At 43.3% G+C, this 12,237-nt stretch overlaps 1 protein-coding gene across 2 annotated transcripts in view; it reads left to right on the forward strand.

The window, feature by feature from the left end:
- Nucleotides 1–333: 333 nt before the first annotated feature.
- The window catches only part of Gclm (Glutamate-cysteine ligase modifier subunit), an 84,692-nt gene continuing 72,788 nt past the window's right edge, over nucleotides 334–12,237 (forward strand). The window contains exons 1-2 of one of the 2 annotated variants that reach the window (XM_075880342.1): nucleotides 334–814; nucleotides 5,132–5,197. In XM_075880342.1, coding sequence (XP_075736457.1) covers nucleotides 695–814; nucleotides 5,132–5,197 — 186 coding nt within the window. In that variant the 5' untranslated portion in view covers nucleotides 334–694. Of the gene's footprint in view, nucleotides 815–5,131; nucleotides 5,198–6,325; nucleotides 6,616–12,237 lie in introns of those variants that run through there. The other variant, XM_075880341.1, reaches the window with a different exon arrangement.

A 12,237-nucleotide genomic window follows, 5' to 3' on the forward strand; every position in this document is an offset into this window, starting at 1 on the left:
GTGGATCATAAATTCGCACTACGAGTGCTTTGTTGGTTAAAATTTGACTACAAAGAGTGAAGGTGACGTCAGCGAACAGGTGCTGCCTAGCGCCACGCCGCTCGTAGGTGACGGCCCTAGCGGCAGAAGGTATGAACTAGAACGTGGGCGCTGGAAGAGGTGCTCTCTGGGCAGGTCAGGAGTGTAGTAGGTCATGGTAACCAGTGGTAACAGCGCGCGAAGTCTGGTCTCGCGGTCTAGTCAATCCAATCCGCACATCCGTGTTCATCACGTGCTCTCAAAGCGCATGCGCAAGGCAAAAAAAAAAAACACAGAGAGAGAGAGAGAGAAAAGAAATAGTGGGGGGGAAGACTTACGTGAGCACAACAACAACAACAAACTTATTTCCGCGTTTTGCCGTCTCCTGTATTTCTTTCTGGGACGCATGCAAGGTCGTTTAATGTGCGGGAAGTATGAGATACGAAGTGTTGTACTTACTGATCCGTACTCTCAAAGCAAACGCGAGCGCAGGAAATGTAATAAGCAGCGCCGAAGAGCGCGATCCTCGCGATAGTGAGGCTGCTGCTGCTGCTACAGCTCTGTCGTAGGTCGTGACGTAGCCGGCGAGATTGATTCTCAGCTGGTTGGCTCACTCGCCAACATTTTCATCGTCGCCACGCGACCAGCTGCACACAACCATCCCACCGCAGACACCATGAACAACGACCGCTCAGCTGTTTTGCCTGCCTCCACGCAGCAAGTTATCCTGAACACGGGCAACATTCTAGGCTGCAAGGACCTGACGAAAAAAGTGTTTCAGTCTCTCAGAGAGGAGGCGAGTTGCCCGATTTTATATTTTTCCACTTGTACATTGGAATACGCTTGTTTCAACTTCTCTTTTTTCCGGAGCACGCAGTTCGAAAATGTTAGAATCGACGTTGAAACTATGCTGCGCAAACATTATTTGTCGGTTGTCGGCTTGCTAGCGCAGACATTCCGTTTGTGCAAATCCTAGTGGGGAGAAAACGCGTGATCGCTTGCAACGGGTACCTCATAATTGCCCTCAGTTACGTAAGGAACAGTGATATGCAAGCCAACGCGTAAATGCCTGGTGCGGCCAGCCTTCGCATAACATCCGAGGGTGTTAAACTTTGCAGTTTAAAGGACGCAAAACATGTGTGGACGACGCGCGGGGATATGTTGTGCTGCATTCATCGTAGACACTTGTCTCGCATGCTTTGCTTGTATCACTTGCGCGTACTTCGTGTTGTAATAGAGTGATGACCGCTTGCGAAACTAGATTCCGTGCACTACTTGATCATTGCGGACCCTTAAGTCTACGTTTGTGAATTCCCTAGCAGTGTTGATTTGCTTCGAGCCCTCACTTCAAAGTTTTACCGATGTGCCTCAAAGAGTGTACCTTGATTGACTGTCTCCCACTTCTGAAATTCAAGCTGTACTTTCGAATCGGAAAAAAAAAGAGAAAATGAGCGAGAAAGAGAAAGACAGCGGGACAGTACCACGTGAGTTGCATAGAGCACTGATGCTCCACATTTTAGGGGCATACATTTGTTGCATTTAGTTTGAGAAGGTATGTCGCCTCATTAGAAAAAAACGAAGCAAAAAACTTCAGTAAGGTTGGTCCGAAAGTTATAAAGTTTCAATATTGCGTTCTAAAGCTTCGTTAGTTAGGATGGTTAAGGTGATTAATTATAGAATCTCTGAGGAAACATAACATTGAGCAAACCATGTTTCCAAATGTTGGTTTTATGTCAGCAGCGATAACATTGAAGGAATGCAATGAGGAAGACAAACTGTACCCTGAACTACAATTGACATATTGCCTAGTTAAAGTGACTTATCATTACAATACTGAGCAAAATTTTGCCTGGGGAAGCCTTTTTTTATACATAGTTCTCACCTGACATCACAGACAGGTTCTCAGCGCTGGGTACCTTAATGTGACGGCCACTGTCATTTTTTATCACATTAGAGTGTCAGTGTAGGGGAGGATACAACAGTCTTTTGGTCCCTTGCGTTTTTTTTTTTTGCTCTCCCCTCCTTTTTGTATTTGCCAGTGGGTGCCAAGGGGGAACACAAAGAGATGTAAGGGAACACCGGCAGTAATCTAAGGTTACCTTTTTTGCTCCATGGCATTCACGCAGCATCTCAATTAGCTTGTACTCTAGATGACGACCACAGTGATGTCAATAAAAACTGTGTATATATGATTACCCACAACTTAAAAGGTTACCATTTGATTTCAGTTATCCTGCTTCATTGAGCAAATTAATGTATAAAAATACTGCACGTAAAAAAATATCATGCAGAAATTTTTAAAGATGCCTTGCAACACTTTTTCAGCATGGTCAGAAAATGCTGTCAATCAGTAGTCGAGGCTCCTGAGAACATGTGAGCTATACATTGTAGTGCAGCACACGGCCTGGAATTCGCAATTAATTCTTAACGTCCGGTAGAAATCGCTCTCTGTTCTCTTGACAGATGATGCCATAAACCCAAAGTCCATGGCCACTGGCTCGTTTAAGCATTGGGAGCTGCATAGTTAACTGCAGCCGTTGCGACATTCGCAACATGCTTATGCTCAATCACACTCAACCTAAGCTCGGCGTTAAAAAAATGAAAACATTCAAGTTTATGAGACGCATTGACAAGTGGATGTAGCATCTTGCCTGCTTGTCATCCCCCTGCGTACCTCACAGTGTACTCGCTGGTATGAAAGGAAAGTGCTTAAAGCATGTGACAAATCCCTGTGATTCTGCTTGTACGTGGCATATTTTAAAAATATTTGGGGCTGTCAATTCATGAAGCAATAAACTCCTTTCATGAAGCCATGGGATGAGTGATTACTTGGAAAAGTGTTGCGGGGTCCTCTTAAACACTATATCGCTGTTTGCATGGCTGTTGTGCAAAAGAGGGAAAAAAAAGGTTGCTCTGAGAAAAACTGGTTTGAAGCAAGTATTTAGCTAATAAAATAGCCATAAAAGTTCATGACGCTCGTGGCTCGGACTCTCTTTAAAAGCTGCGCATTCAACTGTACTAGCAGACACAAATGTTCATTTTTTTCTCATGCTTGGCATATCAATTTGACTGACTTGTAGACGTCCTGGAACAGTTACAAAGGCTTACCTTAGTTGTGTCGCAGCCGGGTTCGATGCTTGCCTTTTTAAGAACAGCTGCCCCTTTTTATCGTTTGAACTTGGTGACAGCATCATTAAATCAACATTTTAAAATTTTGCTGTTTGGAACACGCATTTTTTCCAATACTGGAGCACTTGCAGCTGTTACATACAAATTTTTTAAATCTAAAGTAAGGGGATAAGGTGTCACAAAATGCTTTAGTAGTAGTATAACATGCCACAGTAAATGAATGATCATGAAATAATCCCTGACTATAAATGTATCTAGTGATATTTTTCATGATAGGGCTTCTATTGTTAAATTAGGAACTTCAGTCCAGTTTCATATCTGTACAGAAGGAAGAAATTTTCATAATTTATGAATACTTAAAACAGAAACCTAGTTTCTTATACCGAATAATCTTAAATAAACAGCAGCCTTACATGTTTACAAATCAAGAAAACTAATTTTTCAAAGGGGGAATGTATTTAAAATGACGTCCGTCACCAATATTGCATTGATAATGTTTGAGAAGATCCAGGCAAGCAAGCATGTTGTGGTTGTAGAAGAACCTTTGATTTGTGAGTTTTTACATTACGTATATATAGTGAGTGGGGTGAGGAGAGAAGAAAGAAAGCAAGTGCAGCATGCGACAAATCCCTATCTCTCCGCTCGTACCTTACAGATTCTAAAAACTTTTTTTGGCGCTCTATTCAGTAGGCTATAAACTCCTTCAGTGAAATCATTTGGTGGTTACTAGGAAAAATATTGCAGGGTCCCTTTGGAGGAACCACTTTTCTTACACTCCAAAAATAAAAGATAGCGTAGAAAGGCTGTCTCTTTGTCCCACAACAGTAATCATCCGGATTGCTTGTGCTTCTACTTTTGAATACTCAACGCTGGCCACTTTTCTATCAAGAAAGCTATGTCACACTAATAACGCACATGTTGTTCGGTACCTGAAAGTGCCGGGCGTGCGGCAATAGTGCAAGGAAAGGAACACAAGGTGGATGATGATTATTGTTGTGGAGCAAAAAGATGCTCGTTTTACTTGATCTTTGCTTTGAGTGTAGCAATCGTCAAATGCAGTATCAGAGTTACTGCCTCATAAATTGACTGCAGCAGAAATTTCTGTCAAAGGCAAGTGGAGCTGCCAGGATATCTGACTCACTTCGAGCACTTTCTCTCTTCTCTAGACTTGGCAGGCTACGCAGGAAGAGATATTTAGGAGGAAAGATTTCATTTCAACACCCAAGATAAAATCCGATACCTCTCTCGCACTGCGATTCGTGTTTGCAGGTGTGGCTGCTGGGTAATGTTGGCACACTGTTTGGAATGCAGCTTCAGCACATGCTGGCACCCCATGGTACAAAGTGCGTCTGATCTTAACACCACTCTTTATCTATGTCAGCTTTAACCAATGGCATGCCATTGGTTGTTTCTTCTCAAACAGTGGGCACTACAGCTTTAAAGAGGGCGAGTGCAGGCTCTGTAGAAAACAGGTTACATGATAAAATAGAAAATTCGTGCTCCGCTTTAGAACCCTTTTCATCATGCACCGCAGCAACATTTCGCTCAGCATTTCACAGAGTTTCGGCTTTTCTGTGGATGTGTTTTTCAATTAACCTGAGGGCTGGTTCCTGACCTGATTAGAGGATCGCTTGCACTGGAGTTTTTTTTTTTTTTTGTTTCTGTGGCAGTTGTTCACTATTTAGCCAATATTCAAATTAAGGGATGTTATAGTTATCCTGTGCACAATGAAGGTATTTTGCTCGAACATGCATATTTAATATTGTAATATCGTGGCACAGAAACTTGCACATTTTCTTGTTATTTCACTTTGTAGTAGTTTTGTCATTTTTGTCTCGCTTAGTTATACCTGTCGCACAGCATTAATTACACTTTGAAATAGAGGAGGTGATGCTGCATTTCGATACACTTGTGTTGCTCAGTTGCAGAGTGCATTTGTTAGTTTCATGCATTCGTTTTTGTGTGCTTCTGTTTTCTTTTGCAGCTCATACAAAGCCTGACACTGGCTCTTGCCAAGTGGAAATCGTCTGGCAACGATGTCAATTGTTCTGTAAGTGTGACTTTGTTAAAAACATACATTGATGAGTTTTGTCATAACTTTTCTAGTGTTACAGAGTTTGTCTGCTGTCCTCGCATTTTTTGTTGTTATACTGTTGTGGTAGTGCTGTGAAAGCTTGACCTTAATTCTTCCTATTTTATCTCTTATGTTGCTGATATATCCTGGCTGCTTCATTAGAAGTTAGCACCAAAGAGGAACAACAAGCAGTGATTCGTTTCCTCTGGTCTGAGGGTATCGAAAGCTCAGAAGTTCATCGCCGACTATCCTCGCAGTGTGGGAGAAAAGCACTATCATGTAAAACTGCGTTTTGGGAGATTGAGAATTTGCAAATTGCAACAAGCAATTCGCCACAAAGGCTGAGGTTTGTTGTCGAAGAAAGCTTTGTTGTTGCATGACAATGCACGGCCTCACATGGCTCATCACACTATCAAAATCATCAACAAGGTAAAATTTGAGCTAATCGAACACACTGCCTACAGCCATAACCTAGCTTCGTGTGGCTTTCGCTTGTCTGGGTCACTCAAGGCGTTGCACGGTCGCTAATTTGCCCGAGAATTAACATGCAAAATTCTGTGTAAAAGTTGCTTCACGACCAACCAAAAACCTTTTATTTGGAAAGGAAATAAAAGCTCATTTATCGTTGGTCGAAGGGCGTTGATAAGGAGGCAAATTAAGTAGAAAAATGATGTGTATAGCACAACCCCAGCTTCACATTAAAGGGTTCTTCACCACGTTTCCTAATTTAATGCTGATGAGCGCAGTGCATACATGAGGCGTTCACAATCACGTCTGCTAAAATTCACAGTGCTACGTGCCATGGAAGTAGGCTAAATTTCAAGATGAACGCTGCATGCCCTTCTTTTTACAGGTGCACCCAGAAAATGAGGAAATAACGTGGATGACAGAATCGTCCTACGTTGACTGTAGTACTGTGATGTCAGTCTTCTACGTAGATGACTCTGCTCTGACGTCCTCAACAGTAGCACGTGACATAGTGAAATTTATTTCACACAATGAGCAGTTTGTGCAATTGGTTGCTTGAATAAATGTAGTACTGTGATGTCAGTCTTCTACGTAGATGACTCTGCTCTGACGTCATCAACAGTAGCACGTGACATAGTGAAATTTATTTCACACAATGTGCAGTTTGTGCAATTGGTTGCTTGAATAGATGGATGAAACTTGAGATAAATAATGAGACACAGAAAAGGAATGTGTGTGGCTTATTAATTTTTTCTCGTGAATTGCAACATAGTGTGGGCCTAATGTGCCTGTGTTTCTCATGCTTTGGTTACCCCGCAGTTAGTGCATCGAGCAGACACCAGCGTTGGAAGCGAAATTACTGGTCCTGCGCGTTGAAACACTCGTTATTCTCATCTATTTTATCGCGTCTAAGCCAGCATTTCCAAGTAAGTGTGCACTGAGGCATCCATCCTGCTAAAGCTGCAGAAAAAACAGGCAGTAGACCACAATATAATGCTGGCTAACAAAACAATGCCACTTGCGTGCTCGGGGGCTGGGCTTTCTTGGGCACGTCCGTGACCTCTTGCTCAGATGTCGGAAAAAGTAGGGAAGAGATTTCGCTTGCGAAGGCTACGCGGGATGAGCGGCAAGGGTTTTGAGCTCACTTCCTTGCATGATGGTTTCCCACCACTTCACTATAAAATAGTGGTTTTCTCAACTCATAATGAACTGACTGAAATTATACTTGTGGCATAATGGTCTTCTTTGGACAAGCAACAACTGGCAGTGTCTAACTAGAATTTGTTATGGGGCCTGGTGAGGGCCCATTTAATAAACTTTAGAATGAAAAGTGTAGGTAATTTTTTACTTGCCCTCGTGTGTGCGTGTGTGTGTTTGTATAGACACACACACACACACACCTCTCAGACAAGCTTACTCTCTGCACCTCTTTTCAGCACCTGTCAAGTCCTCTTTCTCCACTGAGTGATGTAATATTGCCTGGGGCAGTTGTAGCCCACATTGCGTATTTGTTTATGCCATCTGTATCTCGCACCACGCTTTCTGACCACTTTGCCTGTGTGTAAGTGACCCGAGCTACATATAGAGGAAACTTTGCTTATTTGTTGGCTGCATGCCTACAATGCAATCGCTTATATTGTGCTAGATTTAGATTGCCTAGTGGGTGTTGTCACAATAACAAACTATGCCTACCCCGTTCTGCTGTGGAGAAGGGTGGCAAGGCTGACCCAGTAGTCAAAACCAACCGAAATTGTTGATTTATCTCCTTCAACTTCATTATTACGCAGCTTGTTTGCTGAATTCTTGCAGAAGCATGTCCACATGGTACAAGTGTGCAGTTATGTCTTGAACAGAAATTTCAGACTGGAAGGTTTTTTAACCATCTAAATTAGTAATTTGAAGATGGCTGTGTAAAATTCGTTGCAATAAATGGTAAATAGTATAAAGCACAGGACATGACCAAATTATTTTGGTTAACTTTATTCGACTTCCTTTACATTGTACTTGCAATGTTTCAGCTTCTCAATCGCAGAATGAAAAGTGCCACAGATGAAATAAGATAGCTGTCAGAGGTGCTTATCATTTCTCTGTCAATCAAAGTCTGGCCATTTGGTACAGTGTGTTGCCAGAATCGGAGAAGCCTTATTCTGATGGTGTCCAGGAAATGAAAACCCAAACTTCAGCGATACACACTGTACACTGATAGTTGTGAGCTGAGCATTAACCGTCAATAATCTGATCACTGGGACAGCGCATCGTCTTTTATACAGGAGCCATCGAGTACTGGTGCTCGCTCAATCTCTTCACGCAGGGGAGGGTTCCACACTAACTGTTAAAGGAGCATTGACGTCAAATGTACTCATGTCAAGGCTTTTGCGTGAACGAGTAGCTATCTACCCCCTAGTAGCGATTCGTGACCTAAACCGCACCTGAGTGACAAATGAATATCTGTAATATTGATAAATATATGCGCTATCGAACGAGGTTCAAAATGGGTGAAAAATCCGCCAAACTGTAGTGCTGTGAGTGCAACCTCGGCGCCACGTCGCAATCGCTGCACCGCTGATGCGGCTTCCACAAAAAATGGTGACATCGCACACACTAGCATTTCATCTGCTAGGAGTGCACGTGCAGTCAGTCCAGCTACAGTGTACTAGAAACTTCTAGTTTTCTTGTACACTGTAGTTCAGCTGTGTCTCTGATGGCGTAGATCAAAGCCCCTCCATGCGTTTTCAGCCAGCAAGGTTAAATAGTGCCAACTCGTTCTTCCTCTCTCCCTTTAGCCCCGGCCTCGAAAAGGGGCCTCGCACTGCCTGTGAAACCCAACTGGTTCGCCAACGCAGGATTTACCCTGTACAGAGGGACCCTGGACCCTGGACAGAGGGACTGGACGCCGCACAGGTGTGCAGTCCCTCTGTCTATCGGTGCATACAAAGTCAACCCACTGGCTGCGTTGAGGTTCGTGGCTCGGAAAGACATGAAACGGCACGCACTTTCCGCTTTTTCAGCGCCTCGACGTGCAGGTTCTCATTGAGCAGCAGTTCCCCGACATTCTGGCACGTATTGCCACTCTAAATGATTGTACTCGCGCTGTGGAGCGCATGTCAAATCAGTCGATGCGACACGATGAATCGCATGCACATTTCAACACAGCAAGGAGAGCCATCAATGAGAGCATGGCCAGAAGTCCGCTCCAAACACACTCAGATCGTCGGCGTCATTGTTATAGCGTATCGTCACTCAGGATGGTATTTATGAAATGTACCACACCGAACACGTAGCACTAGTGTCGATGTCGCAGGGCAGTCTATTTTCTGTTTTTTCTCTGTAGCTTTTAAACGCTGTTTGACATCGAATTAAAATAGGAAGCACGTCACGGATGCCATTCAAATTTGGCCAAGAATACCTATGCACACGAAGTGATCGAATGATGGGCACATCTCGATCTTCAAATTTGATGCCGATGCTCCTTTAACACTCTTTGCAAGCGGAACCTGAGCACACCGAAAGAAAGCAATAAATATGCATGACACTATATACAGGTGCATCTTTCTTGTAAAAGTAGTAGTTTGATAATCGGGACTAGGTTAATACAAGTTTTAGTTATATTTTCTCACTGCAGTGTTGGTGCAGTGCTTTTGTCTGTTTTTTATTTATGCGAATATTTCAGTTCACATTCCTTTTACTGTTAAAGGTCGCTGACTAGGCCCATTAGTTATTAATACATACATAAATCGCAAAAAAAAATTTAAAAAACACTGGGACGAAAAGCAGACACACTGGACAACCACTTCTGCAATATATCTGTTGGGTATGTTGGTTTTGTTAGGGGGCGACCAGCTCGTACAGCTTCATCTGTAATATTATTACTGCAGAGGTGTCACAGCTGCACCAATTAGGCCAATTTGATATAATTTCCTATTGTTGCACCACGCTGTGCCAAAATGCCCAGCAAGCTTCAATGTTTTCTCAGGTGCGCTAATTTCAGCGACAAATGCAAGCCACGTCGGCCACCTGCATATTGCGCCATTCATCAAAGCGCGCAGACCCCACCTATAGTGCCTATAATGTACTTAAAATATAACCGGATGAGGTAACAACGGTGCACGCCCATCAGTCCGTTGACTTGCAGCAGATACCTATTGGCAAGACGATGGAACAAGACAAAAATTCATTGCTGTAGCCACCAACGCTTGGCGGAAAATGTTACTTTCCTAGCCTGGAAACTTGGCTATGGCTTGTTAGGAACTAAAGCTGGAAACGTGTGTCACGTTTTCCTCGCGCGAACAAGCTCGATGTGCTGCGAATGCGGGCGTTCAAAGAGACCATGTTGACTGCCTGAAAAGTGGCACATAAAACTTTTTTGTTTTACAAGAGAGCCGAAGCGGCACCTAACCCCCCCCCCCCCCCTGGTGAAAGAAGAAAAAAGGTGGGAAGTGGGGGGGGGGGGGAGGTGTAGCTGTTAAAAAATTTCATGCCTTTGGTTCTAACTCTGTGTAGGAAATGCCGCTTGAGCCACCTTTGCCACAGTATACCGGTGCCCAGCGGAAAAGCGTATTGATATTTGGACTGGGTTGTTAGCCACTGCCAGCACCTTATCTATTTTTTCAGTGCCTGGGTGAAAAAGTGTATTTCAATGGGAAGCGGCTGTCGGTGCTAGTGCGGCGTTTCGCCGCCAGGTGTCGCAACTGGAGTAGAGATGCCATCGCGGCTGCATTCGAGTCTGTTATGCGGCTCAGTTTTCGGCTGTATTTGCATTGTTTAAGATGTAATGAAAATTTGGAAACGATAATCGTGACGCACTTATTCTGGACACCTAGCTAATTTTAAAGGCATGTGTCGTTCGCGACTACTTGGATCGAGGCGCTCGCGCGTCGTCTGCTAGGCTGATACCAGATAACTGATGCCTGTAATCCGCAGAAGATCGTTTTGTCATTTTAACATATGGTGTAGCAGCGCATCGTTTTGTCACCAGGGCGTTCACTTGTCTGAGTGTTGCTTTTTCGACTAACTGAAAGTATATTTTTGAGAGAAGCCTTCGCCATGAGCTAATATTAAAAGCTTGGGTGTCTAATGTTGTGCGATGCTTGCTACTCTTTAGTGGCATAGCACATTATGTGCAAGCCTGGAGTATATGCACTAAATAGCACAAAATGCCACTAGACTGCTTCTAGATATATAGTTCATCATCCGTCCCCTTCGCAAAACATTACATGTGTAGCCACCGAGAAAAAACAAGCGTCAGAAAATGAGGAAATATGGCAGGTGATTTCACCATTTGAGAGCTTAAACTGTGAAGTCATTGTGAAATAAACTAGAACAGCTCCATATGCGGTGCGATTTCTACGATCATTGACTATGTTTTGAACAGGCGCTGTTAAAGTCTGAAATCTAATGCAGACTCTCAACTTGAGCCAAGGTGACAGGCAGGAAAAATGCAGCCTGTGGTCAGTTGCTTGAGCTTGTCTGTGTATTCGTGGACGGATTGTTGTAGCCTTAATATTTGGTTGCTCAGCTCTATTTCTTTCTTCTTCCCTTTGGCGTCTTAATTCGGTAGCGATCAGAGTAGAGCCAAATGCCTGTGTGGTGCCCATGTGTTGTCATTTAGCTTCGGGGCGAAATGTTAGTGTTGCATACGGCAGTGATCGCGAGGCAGCGTTGTTACTGACAGGCTCATTTGTTGACTGTTTGGATGCAGCACACTCCCGTTTAGTAATACGAATTGCCATGTTACCAAACGTGACGGGTAGTGTTCAGTCACCACTACTTATAATCTATAAAATGTTCGGGTTGTAAATGACGGCTACATATTAGAGTAGTACAAGGATTTATTAGGAGACCAATTGTTCTGCTTGTTTACTGCAAGCACGTTCCCCCAGAATACCAGAGGAAGCTGTGATTTCATTGAGCTACAGTCGTACAGTGCAGTAAGGGGATAGCTTCAAATGCCTCACATAAACCAAAAAACGTGATAGCTGGCAGCATCTGGCGTCTTCTCGCGTCGGCGGCTTGAACACGAGTGATGCAAGAAATCATCATTACGTGAAAACGCCATCATATGACGTCACATATCATAAATGCTTGTGACGTATCGGAAGGTCACACAACTTGACTATATGATATAAAATCTTCACATGGTTGAAATGGGCCAATCATAAGGGCAGTGCATCACCAGCTGAGGGGCAGAAAGCTAGCTTTGTTTCCAATTTTTGAGGCAGTAAGAAAGTGATGTTGGGTGCAGAAATATCCTGTAGGGATGTAGGAAACATTCTATGCATTGAATCGAAAGAAAACGGGCATAGTTATTGCCTTTCAGTCGTCTGAGGTGAGTCCATAAATGGACCGGCGCGTTATTTTTTTTTAACGAATGTGAAATGAAAAAAAAAAAAAAGACTGATTTTTTCTGTCAGATATTCAGAGTGATACACAGAAGTATTATATACTGACGCATACAAGTAATGAGGTTGCGATAGCTTCAAAGAAAAAAATAAAATGTGAATGCTTTAAAACTCTAATGCATATAGTATCATACCGGTAGCACGACCTGA

Source organism: Rhipicephalus microplus, chromosome X (assembly GCF_043290135.1).
Source record: "Rhipicephalus microplus isolate Deutch F79 chromosome X, USDA_Rmic, whole genome shotgun sequence".
NCBI classification, from domain to species: Eukaryota; Metazoa; Arthropoda; class Arachnida; order Ixodida; family Ixodidae; genus Rhipicephalus; species Rhipicephalus microplus.